This window comes from Mytilus galloprovincialis, chromosome 14 (assembly GCF_965363235.1).
Source record: "Mytilus galloprovincialis chromosome 14, xbMytGall1.hap1.1, whole genome shotgun sequence".
Taxonomy (NCBI): domain Eukaryota; kingdom Metazoa; phylum Mollusca; class Bivalvia; order Mytilida; family Mytilidae; genus Mytilus; species Mytilus galloprovincialis.
The window spans coordinates 69,641,990-69,668,692 of record NC_134851.1 but is presented as its reverse complement, the minus strand read 5'-3'; the positions used below and the strand labels follow the sequence as shown (position 1 = coordinate 69,668,692).

Here is a 26,703-nt window from a genome sequence, read left to right as displayed (position 1 = left end):
TATATGCTGGCTGCAAATAAAGACGACTACAACTATTCATCTAAGGAGAAAAAAGGAAAGAAAAAAGTAATGAGTTTCCTCAAGGTACATGTTCTGTCTTATCATATTGTATAAAATAATCAAAAAATAATACAGTTACATGTTTACACTGATTTTTACTGTTACCTTAATTTGTCTGTATGTCTATCCGAACGTTTGTCCCAAAATTAGTTTCCATTCTCTTACTTGAGTTTGTCTCTATCAAATGTTATGAAGTCTATACAAGCTCAGTAGTCAGTACTTCGGTACTTACATGATTTATAACAAACCCTTTCTAAAATTGTCGTTTATAAATTTGAAATTACAAAGAAACTAATGTTTTAATTCCCTCGTGCAAAGTTGACCTTAGATAGATTTGGTTCTTTTTGGGTCTTTTTTCACATACCTCTTCAACTGTTTCGGTACTTAAACATCATCGGCTTTCAAATATTTGGCTTTGAGCGTTCCTGATGAAAACAAGAAAAGCGCGTCGACGCATATAATTATTAAACGTGTTGTTTTCAATATTTGACATACGATGCCTATTTCCAAAAAACACAGATCAAGGTCAAATTTGCGTGGCATCAATATAACAGTTCTCTTGTTACGGGGTATGTGTTCCGTAAACACATTTCTTGAAATGTAGTTTGTAACGTTCGAGTTGAAAAAGTGAAAAAGAATACTTTGTTTAATAAAAAACAGATAGTGTTTGGCATAACAAAAAAAACTTATTTTCGATAAAGTTGAAACATAAGGATACAAATGTATCTAGTATACAACTACGGACTAACGTGTATAAAACTATTGATTAATAAAACATTTGAGAAGATGTTATATTGATACTGTCTATTTTTCATGAATATTATGTACCAATAAAAAGTCTAAGGTTAGGAATTATGAGGCAGAAAAAACTGGAAATGATAAGACGTATTTTGTTTTGTTTTGGCCTTAAATGTGCTGCCGCACAGAGACACTATGAGACATATTTTTGATGTTTGGGAGAAATAAGCGCTCATAAAGATTTTTGGCCACGCCTTAATTTGTATGTCGATGTCCCTTGTCAAGGGGCTGTAATTCACTACTTGTTATAAGTCGCTGTCTGTAATACTTGTTTTTAATGTCATTTTTGCGACGTACATATACGCATGTGGCCAGGAGCAAACTAGTCAAGATACACATATAGAAACTGTTTCTTCTATAAACATTTTTTGATAAATAAATATATTTAGAACAAGTTCAGTTCAGGACAATGGTGGGCTGGTAAAAATTTCAAAAATTTATGAACTGACTGAAATAATTTTTCTGTCTCTAAAGAAACAGCATTAAAAATGGTGCACGTTAAATAAGGAGTACATAATGAAAACACATTGATGATGTTACGGTCATGTGACAAACTTATGTTCATGAGATGATAAACAAAATTCTCTTAGCCAATCAGAAGACAAGTTCTATTAAACATTAAATTATCAATTCATTAATATATAATTCAGTTTTTTGTGTTTCTGATAGACTTTGATTACTTACATAGAGAACAGAGTGAAAAAGTCCGTGTTTACCAGTTCCAATTTCATTCGTTTATGACATTTCTCTTTAAAGTGACAGTAGTGTGAAATAAAACTATTAAATTTTAAAGCAACAACTATTTTAATGCCAACAAGTCTAAGGTTTTTTTTTCTGGCACTCATAACTCAAACGTTCTACCAAAAGATTCAGTTTTTAACAAAATAATATTTCACTTCATTGACTAAAACGTGATTATAAAGGCCTAAAGTAAACGTTGTTCCCGTTCTTTGCATTGTGTAATTTATATTTCTCTCCAAATTGCTTATCAAAAGTTGTTTATTTTTGTTTACTTTGCTTTGTCCTCCATTCAAATATTATTACAAATTAAGTACGATAGATCCGATCTGAAATCTGAATTTTCACGGTATAAAACAGAGACAAATGCCTGGCTAAACGAAATCACGAATCATTTACCCCCAACAAAAATCATTCAGGGCGGATTATACATTCCAATAGATCCCCTTAGTTACAGATTCTGGCTCATATAGGCTCCAGTCAATGAATATTTTCCTATTCATAACCATAACATATCGTCTGCTGTGTTGTAGGCTGTCATGGCAAAGGAAGAACCAGAAGTGGCCACAAAATTCTTCCATCAGAAAGGTCTAACACAAGTTATCAAAGGTAAGTTTGTATATGATTTCATTTTATGTGTGGAATACATCTGTGAGACGGTATCAAAAGATTTGAGAAAAAACAAACGTTATTTAATAGTTAAATGAAAATGAAAATTTTACATTGTTTTATATGATCAACTCATACAAGGCATATAAGGCTTTTTTTTTTTACCTCAGACATAGATAACCTTAGCTGTATTTGGCAAAACTTTTAGGAATTTTGGTCCTCAATGCTCTTCAACTTCGTACTTTATTTGGCCTTTTTAACTTTTTTGGATTCGAGTGTCACTGATGAGTCTTTTGTAGACGAAACGCGCGTCTGGCGTATATACTAAATTTAGTCCTGGTATCTGTGATGAGTTTAAATATACTCATACATTATGTACATGCTGTATATATATGGGACGGCAAAGAGTACACGAGTACTCAATATGGAGATCGATAACTCCTATACTTTTTAGTACTTGTTAGTTCTCAGCCCTGTTAGCTTTTACTAAATCCAGAGACATTTCTCCTCACATTACCACTCACTTAAGTTCCCTTTGAAATAACCTCCTCAGTAATGATAGTTTTTATATCGTTAAACAGCGTAGATTCGTTTATCATGAGACTCCTATGTGTTGTACTAGAATTTAGTTTTATTTTAACTGTGTAAGGGATTTCTATTTGGCTGTCAATTCCTGTTTGGTAATATCGTTCAGAATGTGTACTTTATTTGACATTGGATTTTAAGCAGCTAGCGATCCTTCAACATAATCTCTTTGGTTTTAATTTTATCTACTGTACTCATTACTGAGTAGGCTAGTATTTTGTGATAAGGTTCTATGCTTCTGTATTGTGCAAGCAATTTTCAGTAAATCTAAACATTAACTTCCTCTGAATTCATGTCATTATACTTTTATTATTTGTGGACGAAAGGCGCATCTGTTGTGTAAAACTGCAAGGCTAGGCTATTTGATGAGGGGTTTTTTTTTATTTTGAAAGGATTTTTTTTCACATTTTGTCATCTTCTGTACAGATATGATTTCATTTTCGGTTTATCAATTTTAAGACGTTGATGTGTACAATTTTACTTTTTTTGAGATCTTTAGGGAAGTCACTTACTGTCAAAATTTCTGTAATTTGTGAAATACCAACTCACCTTGATTTTTTAGTAACCAATTAATGTTTCATAGTTTTTTCAACTGCAAAGAAAGTTGAGGAAGGCGAAATATAGAGATTTGCATTACTATTAATTCATACCAGTTTGAAGATTGTTTTGAGGCCATGGTTAAGTGATTGAATTAATTAGCAATAAACAGTATTCAGTTTTTCTGCCTAAGTTGTATTAAAAGGAACTACATATAAACTTATATAATAAACGACGATATTTTCTGTAAAGTTATGTAACTGTCTGTTTGTCTCAGTTTTTTTTAACATTTTTAGGTCCTGCCAACTACACCATAGTTTGCAGACTAGGATAAGCATTTGTTTTAATTTATTCCGGTAGGCAAAACATATCTCCGTGTCAACAATTTGTTTTTAATAAGGCATGATTCGACATTTGATGTAGAACTTTATAATGTTGAATTGTTCTACGTACAGCTCTAATGATACTTTGAAATTTATAAATCAGTGTTAGCTTGTAATATTTCTAAAATGTATAACGATCTAAATATATATAATGGATAACACCCTGTGTATCTTCTTGTTTATTCTGCTTGTATTTGTGTCAGCAATAGAACAATAAAAAATGATATTTGAATTTCATATCTTACATTTTTTTTCGGTTTTATACATTTAGGACCCAACAAAGAAATACAGATATTTTCTGATATGGAATTTCAAGGTCTGTTAAGCAGTGGATCATACAAATGTTACTGGAACCGTGTTTTTCTTACCGGTCCATTTGGTGTTGGCAAGACATGTTTAGCCAAAATTCTAGTGGGAGATGAGGCTCCAGAGCAGCGAGAGTCAACAGATGGTATATGGATTTACCTCGGCAGAGCTGGAATGAATATAAAGGAACGTTGTTGGATTTTCTTGGAAAAGGGTAAGTTAATTTTAAGACTATAAACAATAGAAATTGACTGAGGATATGCATCTCAGAGTAATTGGTTTAATTTTGAATAAGGGATCGAACCAAGATTTCAGGTCAAAGTTCGATTTATAATGTGAGGTGATAAGGTATCTCGAGTTACAATTTGAACTTAACTTAATTATTTGTTTTATTCGCACTTTTTGTGCTGATATGAATGATCATTGATATTGTTATATTTATAAATTAACTGTTTACAAAATTTTGAATTTTTTGAAATACTAAGGCTTTTCTACCACAGGCATAGATTACCTTAGCTGTATTTGACAACACTTTTAGGAATTTTGGATCTCAATGCTCTTTAACTTCGTGCTTTATTTGGCTTTTTTTTAAACTTTTTTGGATTCGAGCGTCACTGATGAGTCTTTTGTAGACGAAACGCGCGTCTGGCGTATATACAAAATTTAGTCCTGGTATCTATGATGAGTTTATTTGCATGAGGGAGATACAGATGGGTGCGGTCCTAACCTTGTCAAAAGTTAACTTGGAGCAGACTTGTTGACTGCTTTCTAAGTTAATTTGAGAATTTTTAAGCAGTCAAGCAAGTTAACTTCGTCGTTGGTGGACCAGACCTACGGTCTGCTTTTTAAGGACTGCTGCAGACCTATCGACAGGTCTGCTCCAGACCAGACCTGTGGACAAGTCTGGTTTTAACCAGTCCTAAGGACAGGTCTGCCCTTAATTTATAATAACGATTTTCTAACATTAATTTCGCTGACCTTCATCCTGGACGGCATCGTGTACTGGACCTACCTATTTTATTTATTATTAACTTGTTCGCGTCCTGAAAATGCATTACATATGTCCCACTGGATGTAAGGCAAACAACTATCAGTATTCAATTATAATCCCTAGGTTTACCCTTAAATAGGGCCCTTAGTTACTTGTTCGAAATGTTTTACATTGTGTTGTGTCATATCGGGGGATTGGTAATCGTAATTAGAAATTAGTTATCGATTACTTTTTGCAATGTGATCATCTGTAACTAGGCTATGACTTTCCATATTTCGTAATCTAAGTATTTCCTAAGTTGACGTGAATCAATATTTTGTAATGATCAAAACAAACGTTTTGGAAACGAACATTTGTTTGATCAATCCGATATATATTATTTCAGGGACAGAGGTAATCGTAATCAGTATTCAGTTGTCATCGATGACTCTTTGCAATGTGATCACATGTAACCATTCAATGTCTTTCTTAAACATATATCTTAATCTAAGATTATACCCTTAGTAAATGTGAATTTATGTTTTGCAATGATTAAAAAAATGTCTTTGAAACGAACTTTTGTATGATTAATCAGATAACATATTTCAGGGACTATCTTGAATGCAACAGTGCAAAGTTTACTACGAAGTAAAGAAATGGCAATTCCAGGTGTTGTAAAATCTATCGAGGAAGTGGCAGATTCTGATGATGCTAAACATAGGGAAGAAATCAAAAACAAAGGTTCTGTATCTTTCAGTCTAGGGGCTGCAAAACGTATAGAGGAAATGCCAGATCGCAGTGGTGTTAAGTCTAACATCAGTACTCCAGGTGTTCACACGATAACGTCAAGGTTGAAAGCTTTCTTCAGTCTCCCAAGTCGAAAACAGAAAGAATTTAAAGGTACGTGTTGTTAATATTATGTGTAAATATAAATCATGCCATATTGTGTAGACGTCTGGTCTTTCTTGTCAGTGTAGTGCTTAATTTTGTCCATGTCACAGTTTATGTTAACCAATAACGTCGTTAAACAGTGAATAGCTGCGAAATTTCACTACAAGGTTCTATTCTTCAAACAGGAGGTTGGGATTGATTTTGGTGGTTATGGCCAAAATTGTCTAAAAGGACCAAACACTAGGATGTATATGCTGCTGGACAATTATGTGTGTATCTCTATGAAATTGAACCACAAGGTGTCACGACACAACCGAAAGGTTGGGATTTTTTTTTGTGTTATTGTCCAAACTGTTTTGGAAGGAGGGGTCCAACAAAAGGTATTTTTATGTTACAGGACTTGTGTATAAATGTATGGATATCTGTGAAATTGTACGACAATGTCCTATACATCAAAATAAAGGGTTGGGCTTTATTTTGGTTATTATTGCCAAATCTGTTAAAAAGGATAAAAAAGATAGAATTTAAATGTTCTCGGACAATAGCTTGTGTATAAATCTATGGCTTTCAATGAAGTTATAGCCAAAGGTGTCATACTAAAAAGGAAGGTTAAGAATTATTTTGGGGATTATACTCAAACTGGGAAGAAAGTAACGGCCATAAAGACTAAGATTTCCATGTTTCCTGACAATAACTGATGTTAAAGTCTATTGGTCTCTGTGAAATTTAAACCCGAAGGCTCTGTACTAAAAAGGGAAAGCTTGGAATGACTTTAGGGGTTAAACCCTAAATACTTTACTAAAAGGGGTAAACGATACTTTTTTCTACTTTGAATTAATTGTTTTTTTATAGAGCAATATCAATCGGGTTATAATTCAAAGACTTGAATTCTTCTTGTTCTTTAAAATGTGGAATCTATCAATGTAATGTGTTCATATTTTGCATTTTGGACTCTTATTTCAAACTGGTCATCATTAAGGTCAGGAGAATCCAAAATGAGACTTTGTTCGATATTTAAAAATGAAATAATGGATTTTTGTATTTGCTGAATCGAAACATGTATTTAGATTTTATAGTTAAGGACCAGCTTTCAAATCGGCACAAATCGGGGTCTTTTAAATTAACCACTTTTTCAAATTCAACAAAAAATAATTTTCATATATATATATTTTATATATTTTACTATCATAGTCAAAAAGGCTAATTTCAAACTTTTAAAGTTGAAGTTCTTAGACAACAATCTTTCTGAGTCGTATCAATAAGCACACTGTAGACTATTTATTTTAATAACCCTATGCCAGATCATAGATGTCACCATTTATTTTTTGCGACACATATTTCTCACTGAACGTGGTTGCATCTTAATACACCTCACACAGCAAAATGCATCACCAATTTTAACAACTTTTTTACTGCCAAGAATGGAAAAGTCCTACGGATGACTATATTATATTCCCAGTCTAACCCTTGTGTGTAAAATGGTCTAGCCCGTACATGTATCATTTCAAAGATCTATAAAATAATCTATGTTTTTGAATCATTGATTTAATTGTATCAAGACATGACTGCTGAAATGAATATCATTGCAAAACATTTCAAAAGTCAAAACATTTGAAAAGTGAAACAATGCTTCGTGAATAAGGATTTGTCTGTTTACAAAACTTGTTTGACAAATTTTTAAATGTGCAATTAATTATGTTGTTTCAATATCTAGGAAAATTTAAAAAATATACACGATAATCTTTAACCTTTCATTCAGTTCTTACATACACAAAGCAACTTATATCTTTTGTTCTCAGGTCAAAATGTTGCTCATCTTAAATCTTCAAATGATGAAAGTGCTCTGATGCATGGAGCTACTACAGATGATAGTGCTGGGAGAGGGGGAGACTCGGAAGATATATTGACTGCCAAGGACATGTCAGAGGATGAAATTATTAAACTAATCCGATCTGAATGTAATAAAGGCAATTACGAAATGATAATTGTCCCCATTGATTTATGGGACTTTGGCGGTCAAAAGATATATCACTTGACACACCAACTCTTTATATCTAGCAGAGGCACTTTTGTATTAATATTCAATGGTAGTAAAGGTATCCATGACGAAATACCTGACTACACGGACTTACCTGGCTGTAATAATCAACAGAATACTGCAGGTATGTTATTATTTATCAATGGGTAAAACAATCTGTCTTTTTCAATACAAAGAATATATTTTGTAGTCTTTCGATATAGATAAACTGTAGATTGCCTAAGCTCTCCTTGAGCATAAATGGCCTCAACATACAAATAAACAATAGGCTCCTTAGTGAAGATGTATACAGCATCAGAGTCAGCAATACAATATCTGGTATTTTTCGTAACATCTAGATGAACAGACTAGTCATTGTTTTAAATCAAAGTTTGTTTTATCCAGTATAAATAATGAAGAATTTCATTTTCCTTTCTTAAAATTTTAACACAAAGAGCGGAAGACTAATTTGTGAATGGTAATGTATAAAACTGATTATGCTTAAACCCTACATTCTTTTGTTGCGTAATTCATTTTATAATTCCTACAAATATATACAAAGTATTGTTAAAAGCTATATCTGCGAGAATACAAAATATGTTCACCTCAAAGGAAAGATAAATAAGCTAACAACATAAATTATAGAAAAATTGTGTTTGTTTTAATTCAACAATGCTGCTAACAATTGAAAAGATATCTTCAATTGATATGCTTAGATAGTGGTAATGAGAATCAATTATTTTCAGTTCTTTATAAATACCTATTGTTCAGTAATTATTGGCAGGCAATTTTATACTTTAAAACATATCAACATGTATGCGTGTTTGTTGCAGTCTATCTCGTCCATTGGGTTAATTCAGTCCTTACATATTGTAAGACTTCGGCTGAAAATGGAGGATACCCAAAAATCAAATTTGTTGCAACACACAAAGATCAAGTAAAAGTAAGTACTGACATAAATTCAAGAACTCTAATACTTTGACATGTCTGACAGAGTTACAATTAACTTTTGGGTTAACAACTCATCTGTCCGTTTTTTTCCTATGTCCATGACTCTTTAAAAAGAATGAAATAAGTTGAATGTATGAACATGCCATAATGAAATTGTTAGCGGTATTCTTATCAGCTGTCTGATTTACAATATGGTACATATTTTGTATAATCAAATCTTTCAGATGTTAGCCTAGATTATGGGATTTTCACAGAAAGAGTGTTTGAAGTTTTTTCCCCACAATTTCCTGCCTTATAAATTAGTGATTGGTTTTCAAAATAAAATTATAAATGATGAACAATTTCATTATAGCATGTTCATAAATTCAACTTATTTCATTCTTTTTAAAGAGTCAGTGACATAAGAAGAAACAGATGTGTAAATCCTTGAAACCATGTAGAATGTCTTGTAGCTATGTACCTGCTATGTAGGGTTTTAAAAAATATATATAATCGCTCTAGACTAAATCATTTGTCGTTAAGATTTTAAAAGTTGTTGAAAGTTCAGGTCTCTGAAACTTCACCAAAACATTAGCCTGGACGTTTTGTAGGACATTCTGTTTTAAAAAAAAAAGGTGCATCTGAGATTTGATCCATCAAAAATCATGGCCGCTGTCGCTTGACTTATTAAATGTAGTTTGAAGTCATTTTTTGGCTTATCTCCATAAAACAGTTAGAGTCCATATGACAGTATAAATGGTCAACTGTTATCCCTATGGAATTCAGTTTTTGGAACTCTTGCAATTACAATTTCATTTTAAGCAAATGCCATAGAATAGTTTTAGTGAGAGGAAAAAAAGATTTGACTATCTTGTTCACACAATGAATCATTAGTATCGCTTGATTCACTGAATTGTATATATACATTTTTGATGTGTGTATATTTTAGGATGATATTGAGAAACAGAGACGAATCTTAGAAGACTCAATCGATAAACTCTTCGAAAATCATGGAGGGAAACAACATCTTCAATATCAACCACTTATTTTTGTGGATGCCAGAAACAAAGAGGACGAAGAATTAGACACATTGAAGAAGCAGTTGGTGGAAGTTGCATTAGACCATCCTAGTTGCGGAGAATTAATGCCAACCAAGTTTGTACCCCTTGAACTTCAATTAGCCAAAAAGGTAGAGGAAAAAAAGAAAGTACTATCCATTGGTGAACTGAATGACCTTAACCAGCAGAATGAAAAACATGCATTAACCCCTGATCAGCTACAAAAGTTTCTGAAGGTTAACCATGCCCTTGGAAAACTGATCTTCTTCGATGAAGCTTGCTTGAGAGATAACGTTATCATAGATCCAGTGTTTTTGGTAGACGTGCTACGTTCCATCGTTACTGATGAACAATTTTGGCCAAAACATCTCATTGAGGTACTAGGAGACCTCAAAGAAAGTGGAAAATTGCTGAAAAGGGATTTACACGAAATATGGACACAAGACTGTTTCAAGGAGATCTCAGAGCATAAAGAATATATGGTAGAAATGTTAGTACATTTGGACATAATTTGTCGACAAAAAGACGATGAATATGAATCAGAATTGTTCTTAGTTCCATGCATGATTAAAACCAAAAGAGAAGACAACCCACACATAGATTTTGACAGAAGCATACATCTGGCCTATAGGTTTAAAGAGGAAGTTGTGCCACCTGCTATCCTTTACCGGTTCATTGCGACTTTCATATCAATGTGGAAGCTTCGAGTCAGCTCTAAATCCAGTCGTCTGATGATCTTTACAGACAGTGCTGATGTTACAATTGATACTGAACACGATATGAGAATTGACATTCAGGGAAACAGAATCATAGTTTCTCTTTCTCACAAAGAAAGCCAAATTTCCATTGTACCTACAATTGCATCAACAGCTCAGGAATGCCTCACACATGCCATTACACGCATTTCCAATTTCTATTTCTCAGTTTCAGAAGATTCTGGTTGTACTAGAGATTTGCCTTTTACCATTCAAATTGGTATAGTTTGTGGGTCAGATCTTTGCTTTTTTGACCACATGTTGAGATCTAAGGAGGAATGGACATGCCCCGATCACAATAGAATACACAAGACTAATAGTGTGTCCAGATGGTTTGCAGACAAGGTATCTATCGTTTATAGAATGTTTTTAACTTTTTGCTATTGAATGAAGAGTCAATTACCTTTTGAAGGTTTGAACGGTCATTTTGAACTTATAATCATATGAAAAGTTAGAGCAATTATTTAGATGTGTTCAGTGTTTCAGTAAATTTTCCGACTTCTCCTTGCAATAACCCTAACTCTAACTCAAACCCTAACCCTTGAACTGATCCTAAACTTACTACAAGTCAACAGTCTGAACATTACTGTATTTACCGTTGTTTATAAGTACATGAAGTATAAACATTGACTGGATTATACAAATGAGTTGATAAAGAACACAAAAAAACTCTTTCTTAATTTCATGCGTCCAAAGTGCTTTTCTGATTTGATCTTTATCAGGAGTGCTCAATGCTAAATGTTTGAAAGTCGAGGTTGTATAAGAACCAAAACAGTTTTTAAAAATCTGTAAGAAAGATAAGAAAGAGCTTAATCACCATGTTGGGTTACATGCAGACAAAATCAAATATAAACAAGAAAAAAAGTCAAAATGCTAATCTAAGAACACTCACCGTTACTAGTTGGTATAAATACAAAAACAACTGAAACATCAATACGTGCAGCTCCATCATGGCTCGCGGGTCTAAATATTATTTTTTTTAAATATAGGATTTCGCTATTTTTTCTATAAATACACTTCATCCTATACTTAATAGAAAAATAAAATAAAAAATTTGGGGTCATCGTTCATTTAAGCTTACATTCTGCCTTCGAAAGAAGCAGGTATTTTAGTTAAGGTACTCATTCGGTTGAACAAATAGGAGAAAAAGGGTAATATCGAAATAAAAAAAGAACTAAATTACAGTAATCGCTTATAATGTACAACAGTTTAGTTCAAGTACAGCTTATTTGAAAGAAATAATAGAAAATATACCTCAGCGATGAGTAAAAAAAGATGTTTCAATTTTAATGCAAAAAAAATCATTGTTTTCACCAAAAGAGGATAAGTTGGAGCTTTTTTAATGATATAAACATTTGAAAAGTCATCTGGTGCGAAAACGAATTGATTTTTTTTGGGTTGATTTTTGTACCATATAATTGAGTAACAACTAATAGTGTAAAATATAAACTTTTTTTATAAAAAAAAAATGTTTAATTTTTTGCTCTATTTTTTGTACCCCCGAGCCTCCTAAAGACATCATAAGTTCATTAAAATGCAGCTTTGTTTATCTTATCTTACAGTTACCTACGGAGGGTGACAGATGTCAAGAAGATTGTCCTGGTAAGTAATATCTTATGATTTCCGTCATTAGTTTTATTTACTTGTATTATAATATTACACATAAAAACATTAGTTTAAAGATTTTTTTTATGTTTGTTTATAAACATGAAAGAAAATGTTGTAGATAACCCAAAATGACAATTTCCCCTCACCCCCCAAAAAAATAAAAAAAATAAGAAATAATTGATGCAAGCTATACGTTATTGTAGTTTTAACATGGGTAGGCATTATATCGTTGGATATTATTTTTGCCCGACCAATAGTGGGGGCTAAAATAACACGAATATAATGCCCCCCCCCCCTACATGTTAAAACTACAACAAAGTATAGCTTGCATTAATTATTTCGATTCTGATTACGACAATTAAGGGAATTTTTATGCCCGATGTGTATAAGGGTAAAGCAATTGTGTAGGCTCTTCCATGAACCTCCCTTTTTTTGTTTGTAAAGAAGCAAACAGCTGGCACTGTGATTTTTCAGATGGAGGAGTTTTTGAACAGTCAGCATGAACAGTTGACGTATTTAGGTCAAATATGTCAATTTCGGAATGCAACACATTACAGTCATATTAAACGAATTAGTAACAACATGTGCATCATTTTTAGAGTTTGGAAGAGTTTGAAGTTAATGAAATATATTAAATGCATGCCAAATTCATTATTCTGAAGAAGTCAATATACGCATGTGCACAAATTATTGCATTTTGAGCATGGGTTTATTCATAAAGAAATAGAAGCATATTAGAATTCAATATGAAAAAAAGGCAAATCATATATAGTTTGTATAAAGCATTGACATATAATATGAATACATATCTATTGATAAGTTCAAAGTCCATTCAGATGTTCGATGTACATAAATGTAACAGTAACGTATCGTCATTTGGTTGTAAATTAAAAAGGGTAGATAACTCATGTCGACTTTTGATAAGTTAAATTTGTATGCACTTACAGCAGGGACAATAAGTCTCCTTTATGTTCTATACCACAGATTCATAGTACGTTACATATAGTTGCGAAAAATGGTCAAAAAAGTATTCCCTTGAATTTGACAGTTGTAGGTAATTAAATCTTCATGCTAAAAGAGGGACGAAAGATACCAAAGGGACAGTCAAACTCATAAATCTAAAACAAACTGACAACGCCATGGCTAAAAATGAAAAAGACAAACAAACAACATCACACACGACACAACATAGAAAACTAAAGAATATACAACACGATGTTAATAGGATAAACTCCGATATATGTAATGTTCATTCATTTGTATAGCTATGTAAGTATATTGGAGGAGACGTTACTAAGTTGAAAAAATGTCTAATCCATTTGTCCTTTTTGAACAATTACATATGTTTAAACTAACTAGTATCATTCATTAGTAATAAGTTAAAGTTAAACTCGAAAGTCTATGATTTCGTATCTACTTGTATAATTGAAGTAATGTATCCCTTCCAGAATACCTGAGATCACCCCTAGTTTTTGGTGGGCTTCGTGTTGCCTATTTTTTAGTTATGGCACCCTCAACGGAGTTGGGGTGACGTATTGTTATTCTACGTTTCTTTTTTTTATTTTTATTTTTCTTCCACACTTTTTTGTCCACTCTGGATCTCAGAATTGAATGGACCCAAGTTGATGGAACTATATCATAATGTGAAGCACCATGTGAAGATTTGCTTTTTAGGGTTGGCACTTTCCATTTCTAAGTAGCAACATTCCAGCAGCACCTGCATACGGGGTATATATCTCCCAATTGATACGATATTCCCGTGCTTGCATTTCCTATCATGATTTTCTTGATAGAGGGTTACTGCTCACAAGGAAGCTATTAAACCAAGAGTTCCAAATGGTGAAGTTGAAATCATCCCTTCGTAAATTTTACGGACGCCATCACGAGTTGGTTGACCGTTATGGAATAACCGTTTCACAAATGATATCGGATATGTTCCTTACGTCGTAACTACAATCCCCTTCCCTTTCATGAATGTGACCTACCGAATTAGACTATTTACCGGATTTGTAATCACATAAGCAACACGACGGGTGCCACATGTGGAGCAGGATCTGCTTACCCTTCCGGAGCACCTGAGATCACCCCTAGTTTTTGGTGGGGTTCGTGTTGTTTATTCTTTAGTTTTCTATGTTGTGTCATGTGTACTATTGTTTTTCTGTTTGTCTTTTTCATTTTTAGCCATGGCGTTGTCAGTTTGTTTTAGATTTATGAGTTTGACTGTCCCTTTGGTATCTTTCGTCCATCTTTCAAGATGGCCCCCGTTACCATGGAAACAGTAAAAATCCGAAAATTCTCAAAGTCTTCCAAACTGGATGAAACTTCACAGAAATGGTAACTAGCATGTGCAAAATTGCATTTTGAAGTTGAAATTTTCAAAATGGCTGCCGTTACCATGGAAACAGCAAAAATATCAAAAAGTATAACTTTTTCGTTATAAGACCAAACTGGATGAAACTTAATGAAAATGTTACCCAGTATGCCAAGATGTCAAGACAATATTTGGTTAGTCAAAAATGGCCGCCGTTGTCATGGAAACTGGAAGCAAATTTTACATTGACCCTATGGGAAAATGCATAAAACAAGTATTTCACCAAAGTCAATTAAACTGTACTGATATATAACATGACATGTGACTATGAGATGTCTGCTTTTACAATTTTGGAATTACCTACTGTAACCATGGTTGCAGCATAACATGCATAAATGTCAAAAATTCGTAACCATGGAAACAACAAAAATGTCCCAAATTTCAAAATGCTCCAAACTTAATAAAACTTTATAAAACTAATAATTTGCATCTGTAGATTCACTCTTTGACTTTGGAATTTTCTAAATGGCTGCCGCTCGCCTGGCAATTTGGGAAGGGTGCCATCTGCTATTGCTTGCAATGGCAAATCTAGTTGTATATGTTTTTAGCCATGGCGTTGTCATTTTATTTTCGATTTACGAGTTTGACTGTCCCTCTGGTATCTTTCGTCTCTCTTTTACACATAAAAACATTAGTTTAAAGATTGTGTTTGTCTTCGTTTATAAACATAAAAGAAAATTGTGTAGAGAAACCAAAAAGACTACCCCCCCCCCCCCCCCAAAAAAAAAATAATGATAAAATAATTCAATATAAATCAAAGGCAAATCATATATTGTTTGCATATAAAGCATTGACACATGAACACATATCTATTGGTAAGGTCGAAGTCCACTCATATGTTCGATGTACATAAATGTAACAGTGTCGTATCATCGAGATATGGTTGGAAATTAAAAAGGGTAGACAACTCTTGTTGATTTTTGATGAATTAAAATTGTGTTCATAAATCGCAGGGAAAATAACTCTCCTGTAAGTGTTATACCACAGAATCATAGTACGTTACATTCAGTTGTGAAAAATGGTAAAAAAAAGGATTCCCTTGAATTTGCATTTGTAGGTAAGTAAATCGTCATGCTAATAATAATAGGTTAAAGTCCGATATATGTAATGTTCATTCATGTGTATATCTATGTATGTATATTGGAGAAGACGTTACTTAGTAGAAAAATGTCTAATTCATTTGTCCTTTTTGAACAATAACATATGTTTAAACTAACTAGTATCATTTATGAGTAATAACTTACAGTTAAGCTCGAAAGTGTAGGATGTTTTATCTACTTGTATAATTGAAGTAGAAAAATAAATTGGACATTTAGTATTACGAATTTTTACTTTGCATTGATTTAAGTTTCAATATATTACAGGTCTAGATATGGCATGGTTAGACAGTAATCCAGATGATAGACACTTGGGTCGTCTAGCAGCTGAAATGACAATGGAAGAAATACGAAAAATATACATGCACCTAAAGGGAAAGAAACCTGCTAGGTCTTGGGAAATTATTAACGAGTCAATCAACAAAGAGCCTTTTGATATCAAAGTCAAAGCTTTGCATGATTGGAAGAAGAGCACGGTACATGCGTCATTCCAGCACCTTCAGCAAAGTATGAAAAAGGAAGATATAGACTTACACATATTATGCCAGGTAAAAAAAAAATCGTATGCATCGTATATAACATCTTAAATAACATCTGTTGTACCAATTGACATATTTTCTACAAGCTATCTAAATTGAAAAACTAACCCATTTAAGAGCAAAACTAATCTGCAAATATAAATCAACAAATATTGAAATTTGAATGCCGGTAATTGTATATATCTTTATTTTCAGCAAGTACTACTTTTCGATTTTGTATTTGATTTTGCTTTCCAAATGTTTTGTGTTGAGAGACATAGATGGGTATAATTGATAGAAAACACAGATCTGGCGTTCCAAATCATTTGTTTGGTATCTTAGATGAGTTTGTTTGTCTCCTCTCTCTCGAGATTATTCATATTATTGTAACAATGTTTTAAAATAGAAATAGGTCATATAAATTCTGTCAACAGCAAAAAGGTGATTTTATACCAAAACCCAGTGAGTGCTTCTTTATTTCATTAAACAGAAAGACATGAGGATGCGAACGTATGGGCTCAAAAGAATAAGTGTCTAACTTATATATATGGGATTATACAGGAAAACCCACCTTTTTTATTTAAAAATTGTGTGTTTAATGACTGATGTGCATGTCATATTTCAGATTTCAAGAGAATTCCAAAAAGAGTTTGGTAAGTGAAACTTTTAAAAGATTTAAAATGAAATTTTTAAAACACATTTCTGGATTAACCTCGATAGAAAGGTCAATCGTAAAACCGTATTTGGGTGCAGTGGCACCATTTTACTAAATCGTTTAGCTTCGTCTGTGTGAGGTGGACATTAGTCTCCTACTTGATATGTAAATTCTAATTTTTACATGGGAGAATATAAAACATATATCTTATAAATCATGTCAGTACTACTGACCACGTAACTGATTTACCCTTTACAGACTTACACGCTTCGGGACTAGTATCGAACAACTTCTAAAATGCATTACAAAATATTGCTTTATAAACTAGGTGAATATCGTATCTGTATTTACCTTAATCAGGAAAGCTAACAACAGAAACTGTGAATGCCAAATATGTATTATCACATTGGAGATATTGACCATAATAGACATAAAACGATTGACGGAAAACACCAACTTAGCTTTATGGATCTAATTCCCCCATTAGTTCACAGAGAGATAAAGATAAGCTCACTTTGAATATTGTCAGTATCGAAGGATTGACTACTGAACTGATGATACTCTTGGGATCTTACAGTTCACCAGAGGTGACATCAACCTATAAATAGATAATAAAAACACTATCAACCTTGTATCCTATGTTGTTTTATTCCTTACACTTGTTATCGTCTCTTAATTGGTTATCAAAAGTACCAGGATTATAATTTTATACGCCAGACGCGCGTTTCGTCTACATAAGACTCATCAGTGACGCTCAGATCAAAATAGTAAAAAAACCAAATAAATACAAAGTTGAAGAGCATTGAGGACCCAAACTTCCAAAAAGTTGTGTCAAATACGGCTAAGGTAATCTACTCCTGGGGTAATGTTACATAACTACTGAAACGGTCATTACGATAATTTATTGTTACACCTTTTTCTTTTAGTTATCCTAATGAATGTTGGGGTGGTTACTTCTGTAAGATAATGAAATTAGTCATATCTGCAGACAGAATATTCATATTTCCTAGTTTTTAGTTGCACTTAGGTGTTCATTTCCTCTTAATATTCACATTTGTTGATAAATAATAATGCATCTTTGAGTCATTTTAATAGTATATGGTGTAGATTAGTAGTTTCAATTAAATAATTAGCTTTAGAACACTGTAAAACTATCATGTTTTTAGCAAAAAACTATTAGTGTCAAATTATTTCAATAACTATTCCGAGATTATTTCTACTTTCAACAAGGGTTATCATAATGTGTCGCACATTTTTTATGTATGTATACGTCATTTGTTATATTTTGTTCTTGTTTTGGCTATATAACTATTTTGATCTGAGCGTCACTGATGAGTCTTATGAGTCTTATAATCCTGGTACCTTTGAAAACTATTTTTATCTTTAAATATGTCCTGTACAAAGTCAGGAAAATGGCCATTGTTATATTATAGTTCGTTACTGTGTGTGTAACATTTTAACGTTGTGTTTCCGTTTTGTCGTTTGTTTTCTCTTTTGTTTTAGTGTGAATTCACATTACGATAAGACGTGTCACGGCACTTTTCTATCCCAAATTCATGTATTTGGTTTTGATGTTATATATTTGTTACTCTCATCGGATTTTGTCTAATGCTTAGTCCGTTTCTGTGTATGTTACATTTTAATGTTGTGTCGTTGTTCTCCTCTTATATTTAATGCGTTTCCCTCAGTTTTAGTTTAAAATTGAGAATGGAAATGGGGAATGTGTCAAAATAACCCAATTTTGTTTTTTGTCCATAGATTTACGAGCTTTGAACAGCGGTATACTACTGTTGCCTTTATTTATGTAGGCGAAACGTGCGTCTGGCGTATTAAATTATAATTCTGGTACCTTTGATATCTATTTGGGTGTCAGCATTCCTTATGAAGGTTAATAGTACATGTAGTATAAAGCTTTGTAAACGCAAAATTGAAAAATACACATAAGAAAATGTTGTATGATTGCCAATGAGACAACTCCCCAGCAGAGACAAACCGAGGTACAAGTTAACAACTATTAGTAATCTTTCGTTTATTCATTGTCTTCTCATTATAAAACACGAATTGTTGTGTTTAGACAGTTGTAATGTTGTCTAATTCGGCTTCAATATGTTCTTATATGGTTAATGATTGTCATATTTACATTTATATCATTAATTTCTTGAAAATACTTTATGTAATTGCCATATGGCATGTATACTACCAAATATTTCATAATAACTTATATCAACTTTTGAACCTAGAAAATAAAAGTTTTGTGTTGATTTTTTTGGGTCATAGTCGCGTGGATATCATTACGGTAAATAAATGATAAGACAGCTGAGTTAATGACAATAGTATTAATCAATGTTAAAGATAAGAAAAAAATGATAATGTTGTTAAAATATATATACATTATAGACCAATCAAAGGAGAAGTTACTCATTAGACCATCAAGTACCATTACAAAACTACTACCTGACCATATTGGAATTCAAACATTCCAGCTTGGAATAGAACTTGGGCTATCAGTTGTTGAGATGCAACACATTGCAATGAACCACGTGACAAATCTTCGTGGTCAAACAGAGGAGGTTCTGAACACATGGAGGACACTTCCCGAAGCTACTTATGAAGTTTTAGTCAATGCTCTCCATCGGCTTGATTTATCTAGTGTATTATCATACATAACATATGAAGAAGCATCAGAAGAAATATTAAAAGTAGGATTAGAAAGAAAGGTAGAAGTAGGATTAGAGGAACAAATAGAAGTAGAATTAGAGGACTTAGTAGAAGTAGAATTAGAGGAACAAATAGAAATAGGATTAGGAGAACAGGTTAAAGGTGTGTTAATTTTGACATAGTTGCCCCTTTGTCTGACATCATTTTTGTGCATTGACTATATATAACGTGAAAAATTAAATTTCCTTTATTTCTGATAACCTTATATCCAATGTTACTTAAAGGGTTTGAACTTTGGTGTGGTTTCTACAATTACAGTTATAAGGCAAGTTCGTCCATATGACAACATACCTGATAATGAACTCAAATCAATGGTTCTTTGGTTAATTTTTATATTACGTGCTCAAGTGAGTTCTTTCTTTTATTCGTATGCAAATTTAGGTCATAAACGTATTCATATTAAAAAAGAACTTAAAATGAATTGTCGCTACAAAACAAACAGATAAATAGATAGCAAACTAAAAGTCCTAAGAAATAGCAAAGAAATAAAATCAAGCCACAAACTAATTATACACATACTATAATGCTTGGGCAACCTAAACATGCTATAAATCAAACCAAAAGCATACTTCAAAATCTGATAGATAAGAAGACTAATAAAGTAAAAGAAGTTGTTTTATCTGCTTTAAAGTCACATATTCCCTCTAAACTGGTATGTCAAATAACAAAAGGAGCACAGATTTTTTGATAAATTGATATGTGCATGTCTATCTGTCAAAGGACATACAACTTTGAACTAACGGTCTTCATTTTAAATTCATCAGCATGATTTTCTGCTTAATGCAAAACAGATAAAAAAAAAAACATACAAAAAGTGGATATTTTGCAGACGTATAATCATAAAGCTACACATGTTACACCACGTGAACAATTATCAAAATTAACCAGAGATTAATTTGCTACTGCCTTTAGAGATTATCGAAATATAATGCAATCATACACAGATTTAGAGAATACACAAAAAAACAAATGTTTACTTAAAATTATAGTATAATAGTTTAATCAGATTTAATTTGTCTTTCCCAAATACAGAGAGGATTATACAAGATATCGAAATCAGTCAGATTTTAGATTATATGATAACACATTTAGTGATATCATCTGATGATAGACGTCGTATTGAGCAGCATGCTGGACAAGACGATCAGAATAAAGCCTTGCTTGCAGTAGTGAAGAAAAGGGGAGAGTCTACTTATACAGTGTTTGTTGATGCACTACGGATAAGTGGATACACTGATTTAGCAGATGAATTGAAACGCCATTCACACGAAGAGGGCTCAAATGAAGCATTAGAACCACCTCCAAATGAAGGTATGAACTGCCTTTTTGTAATGAAAATGTACAAATAATAGCATTTGTATAACATTGATGTTCTTGATACAATGTTTACTATATGTCTGTTAGTGTTTTTCATTTTAAGCCATGGCGTTGTAAGTTTATTTTCGATCAATGAGTTTGACTGTCCCACCCTTTTGAGGTTAAAAAAGATCTAATTTATGCATTGAAAGACGGAAAGTACAAAAAGTACAAGCAATCCAGAAGATGATGGTAGGTTGAATAATCAATTGCGCAAAAAGAAAAAACAGTTTTTAAGGCACTACATAGGAATTAAACATTGCAAAAACCCACGAAATAAATGTGGAAAAGGTAGTCTGATTTAGGCGGACCGTACAATCCTTGTGACACCGTTTTTAATTTTAGGGGTTTGTATTCTATGTTTGTATTGTTTTATGTCGTCGATATAATTGCAATGTTAACCTGGATGACTTGTGTTTTGTATTAACCATCATTCACTTAAAAGATTAAAAATACAATCAGTATTTGTTTCTACATTTTCGGTTAATGTTGGTCTTATTCTTATGCTGAGATTTCCCTCAAAAGTTTTGCCACGCATTTTCCAAAACAATTTACTACTTCTGCGGTTATGAATAATGATCATGACTTCCTGTGAAACTTTCGTTGTTTATTTTTATCATACATGAATATAACGTCGTATTAAAAACTTATAAACAATAAATTTTAGGATTGTCAGGGTGGACTGTTCCAGTGTATAGAGTTCGTCTACAGAAGAATTACTCAAATATCATTGACTGTATAAATCATGAGAAAATAGTAGATCATTTAATATCACGTGATATTTTGACAATAGCTGATAGTCAAATGATAAATGCCTGTCCAGCACAAATTCAAAAGAACAGAAAACTAATGGACATTCTTTTACATGGAAGTGAAAAGGGATTTATTGAATTTCTAAAAGCTTTACGAGAAGACTCTGTTACTACTGAACTGGCAGATGAAATAGAAAACACATTGGTTACAAGCAGAAATATATCAACCATTCATAGTTGCTACAAATACACTTGAAGACAGTAGGTTATACGTATATTCATCATGTATCTTACAATCTGAAGATTTTTCTACGTATACTAAGATATTATAAATAATCTGAGTATGAAATATTTGCAAAACAGAAATAACTATTGGTTTTAATATTTGGAGCTTAATATTACTTTTTGATGAAGATATATATTGTTAATTCTACTATAAATTTGAGTTGTGAATGAGTAGATAAGGGGAAAAAACAGACAATAGTAACACTAATAGTACGGCGGCTTTGTGAAAAATTGTGCACATCCTGCTACAAGTATGAAATTTGGCATAGACCTTCCTCAACTATTTTTCTTTTATTTCAGATAGGGAGGCACTTCCGGTAAAATCCAAAATGGCGTACATCATACTTAAATTAGCCCAATCTTGAAGGCTAGTATGTGAATACGTGTTATTGACATGAATCTATCATAATATTTGGTACAAACCTTTGTTACGTACTACTTTTGGATATATGATATAGATTAGATGTCTTCAAAAACCCTACTTCCGGTAAAATATAATATGGTGTACATTGTACTAAAATAAGCTTATTTTTAGGGAGGGTAATTGAAATGTGTTTTGAAGTACTGCTACTATCATTATATTGTGCAGAAACCTTTCTTTGGTGCTTTTCATGGATACAATGTATAAGACATATGTCTTTAAAACCCTTACTTCCGGTGATATCCAATTTGGCGGACATAAAAATGTTGATATTTTTTCATTTTAATATTCAACTTTTTTCAAAATGTAAAGAAAACGTTTTTTTTAGCAGGTCATTAAACTTTTGGCTTTAAGTCATCCTCAAAACCACTAATTTTATTCAGCTTTATATGTTTGAATACAAAGTAAACACTTCCGGTAAAAAAAAAACAATATGGCGTAAATTACAAAGATGAGTCCATATCTTCGATGTAGAGTTTTAGATAGATTGATTAAAACAAAATTAAGTCACTAAAGTTTTTGAACATCGTTAGAATGACTAATGTATGGCCGCAAATACATGTTTATTCACAATCGGAGAGCTTATTTTCCAAATTTACAAAGATCGTGGTATTGTTTCTTACATCTATAATGTACAAGCTCCTGATAAGATGAATAGGCCTCACAAAGAGTTGTCCAAAAGGGTTCCCATGGATATTTTTCCCTTGGCCATTCATAAGCGTCTGGACTAGTCAGCATAACTTGTTACTCATTCGCATCCGCAAGGGTATATTGCACGTTTTACTTGCTGAAAAAGACTAGACCGAGTCGTGGGAATAGCCTCAATAGTATTTCCTCTTCCAAAAACACATGTGTTCTTGCTTTGTTAACCCCATCTGATAACATTGTTCAATCTTCTAACAAATAAATGCAACAGTAGTATACCGCTGTTTAGAATTCATAAATCGATAAAAAAAAACAAATCCGGGTTAAATATAAGATAACAACAGCAGAATGTAACACACACAGGAACGAACTATAATGTAACAATGGCCATTTTCCTGACTTTTCCAAAACCACGTATCGTTCTATCAATGACATTGTCAAATCCATATCTGGTCATGTTGGCTGATCAATCATCATTCTAAATGATCGAGTCACATTTTTAAACACAATCCATGTCACCAACGCAGTTCATTTTCCAGCAAACGTGTAATATCTCAATGCCTAGTGTATGTGAAAGGTCATCGATAGATATATATCTGAAGCTTTTCCCACTTCCAAACGCAAGCCAAAGTTCGTCTGCCCCTATGTCACTGAAAAACGAAGACAGCAACCTCAGTATGGACTGTTATGACTCAGTTAAGTCTGTGTTTCACTGCATCAGACACATGCATCTTGATTCAAGTGTCAGCCTATTCATGTGAACATGGTGCTAAGCTTGAAACATCATCATGCGGTGGATAACACAGAACATTCTGACCAATTGTTGCTACAACTACCTTTTCCTCAAAATCTATTGACCAAAGCTTTTGCGAATGAAAACTTAAAAGTTCTTTCTTATTGTCGTCATCACTCAGAAAATTTTGCAAATTTTGAGGATTTTGTTTTGACTCTGGATTTGTCTGTGTATTCCCTTCCCCTAAATGTATCTCTTGCTTCTTATAACAAATGCTCAGGATATTCTAATTTATCTACCTCGAGATGTTTCAAGTTTATCACCATATTCACATTAAGAGGCTGACAATAGAATCATGGTGCATGTGTCTGATGCAATGAAACTCGAACTTGCACGAGTCATGATTCGAATAATCGTTACTGATGATGCTGTCATTACTTTTTCGCTATTCCGTGACAGGGGTAGACGAACTATGGATTATGTTTGGGAGGGCAAAAAGTTTTAGATAAATATATCCTGGCAATGAGTGTTTACAAACACTTATTGTGATCCATGTCTTTACCGGTTGTGATATGGTTCTCTGATTGCTTGAAAAGGAAAAAAGACTGCGTGGGAGACATTGATGGCATTTGAAGATGTGACTTTAACATAAAGAATGATGATTGATCAGCCTAAATCACCGAGGTTTAACTGTAAGCTCACACAAACTTATCAGATTGGATTAACATGGTCAACGAATCAAGAAAATAACTATTTGCGCAAAAGGGAAGACTAATTGAGGGAATTCCCTCAACTTGGTCTGGTCTTTTCCAGCATGTAAAACGTGCAATATACTAAGGCATGTGTTTAGGGGGACGAGCTTGGAATTGGCCCTTATGCTACTCAGTTCAGGCGCTAATGGATGGCGAAGGGACAAAGATGATCACTTTTAAATAACTTACTCTTTCTAAGGCTTCATCATTTTGTCAGAAGCTTGTACATTGTGGATGTTCTGGGGAATGCGGTTAAAAAAAACTACATCCTAAGCATCAGAAACAAAAGCCATAAAATCTTCAGTTTAAATGGACACATACTACAACAACTCAAGCATAACCCGTAACTAGGCCTACACATTTCGGAAGACCTCAAATGGACCACCCACATATTAAACGTGGCAAAGAAAGCAAATTCAACACTAGGCTCTCAAAGAAGAAACTTGAAATACTGCCCACAATATTACAAAAAACTGCTTACATCTCGCTCGTTGATCAACGATGGAATATGGATCCATAGTATGGGGCCCCTACATTGTAACAAACATAAATTAGCTAGAAAGAAGGAATACAACGTCAAGCGCGGCAAGATTTATCACCATAGATTACAAGTCAAGAGAGGACGGGTGTGTCTCCAATATGCTAGCCGAACTCGAACTACAACACGCTCCGGACAATTGCAAGACGAACAAGCTAGAAGTTGATATTTATGTACAAAGTGGTTTAGGGGCTGATTCCCGCTATTGAACCAGACGAATTTCCCCAAAAAAGCACATCCTAAGTGACAAATAACTACCAAGAAGTCGAAGAATACCACGCAACAAATATTTTGAAAAAGCAAATAAAGAATCACTCTAAGTATTTTGACATTCCACTAAGCAAAACACCACAATACACAAACTCATTCTTTGTAAAGACAGTGACCGCGTCGAATCAGCTAGACGACACTGTAGTGCGCGCATCAAGCGTAGAGAGCGTCAAATCTGCTCTTACGCCTCGTCAATAAATCGGCAGCGCTCTCTCAAACCGTTATATTAAAGCCAGAATTGGTATCAACAACGTATTCATACAGATACAGAGGATGTCGCGGTCGTTGTTAATGTGGACAATCGGGTCTCCCGTGCACTGCTTTGTTTGCATGTGGTGGTGACTGTGAATACACATGTATTTTTAGCCAACTGGTAGTAAATTGAAAAATGTTTTAATACTTCAGTAATTTTGTTTTGTTTTAATCAATCTATCTAAAACTCTAAATCAAAGATATGGATTAAGGACTCATTTTAGAAATTTGCGCCATATTGTTTTTTACCAAAAGTGTTATTTAAAAATTTACAACAGAATAAAATTAGTGGATAACTAGAAGCCAATAGTTTAATGAAAAGCAAAAAGCCCAAAAAAACCATTTTCTTTACATTTTGAAAAAAGTTGAATATAAGAATAGAAAATTGATATTTCTATGTTCGCCATTTTGGATATTACCGGAAGTAAGGTTTTTAAACAGATATGTCTTATACATAGTATTTATGGGAAGCACAAAAGAAAGGTTCCTGCACAATGTAATGATAGTAGTGATACATTAAAACACATTTCAATTACCCTTCCTAAAAATATGCTTATTCTAGTACTATGTCCGCCATGTTGGATTTTACCGGAAGTAGGGTTTTTGAAGACATCTTATCTATATCATATATCCAAAAGTAGTATATAACAAAGGTTGGTTTCAAATATTATGTTACTAGCATGATAATAACATCTTTTCACATACTAGCCTTCGATATAGGCCTGATTTAAGTATGATGTCCGCAATTTTGGATTTTACCGGAAGTGAGACATTTTTTTTTTTAAATGCCTCCCTATCTGAAATAAAAGAGTAATAGTCGAGGAAGGTCTATGCCAAATTTCATGCTTGTAGCAGGATGTGCACAATTCGTCTGAAATATGCTTGTAGCCGCCGGACTACTAGATGCGATTGCCAAATCACAGATGAAGAACGCAACCACCAGAGGCATATTTAAGTTCTAATTGATAAATTGAAAATTATAATAGATGAAGATGAAGATTTTGACCATCAGATGCATTCAGTAATTATAATAGATGATACAGTTTTAATACTTCTTGATGAAGAACCCGACTACAAAAGATAATTTTTAATTCG

General features: G+C 33.0%; 1 protein-coding gene across 1 annotated transcript; it reads left to right on the top strand.

The window, feature by feature from the left end:
- LOC143058629 (uncharacterized) lies at nucleotides 1-22,444 on the top strand. Its single transcript, XM_076232103.1, has 13 exons — nucleotides 1-84; nucleotides 2,130-2,205; nucleotides 3,982-4,230; nucleotides 5,596-5,886; nucleotides 7,677-8,039; nucleotides 8,728-8,837; nucleotides 9,774-10,982; nucleotides 12,200-12,239; nucleotides 15,981-16,261; nucleotides 16,857-16,884; nucleotides 19,284-19,706; nucleotides 20,637-20,915; nucleotides 21,628-22,444. The coding sequence occupies exons 1-13, from the start codon at nucleotides 4-6 to the stop codon at nucleotides 21,966-21,968; spliced, it is 3,771 nt and encodes a 1,256-aa protein (XP_076088218.1). The 5' UTR covers nucleotides 1-3; the 3' UTR covers nucleotides 21,969-22,444.
- The last annotated feature ends 4,259 nt before the right edge of the window (nucleotides 22,445-26,703 follow it).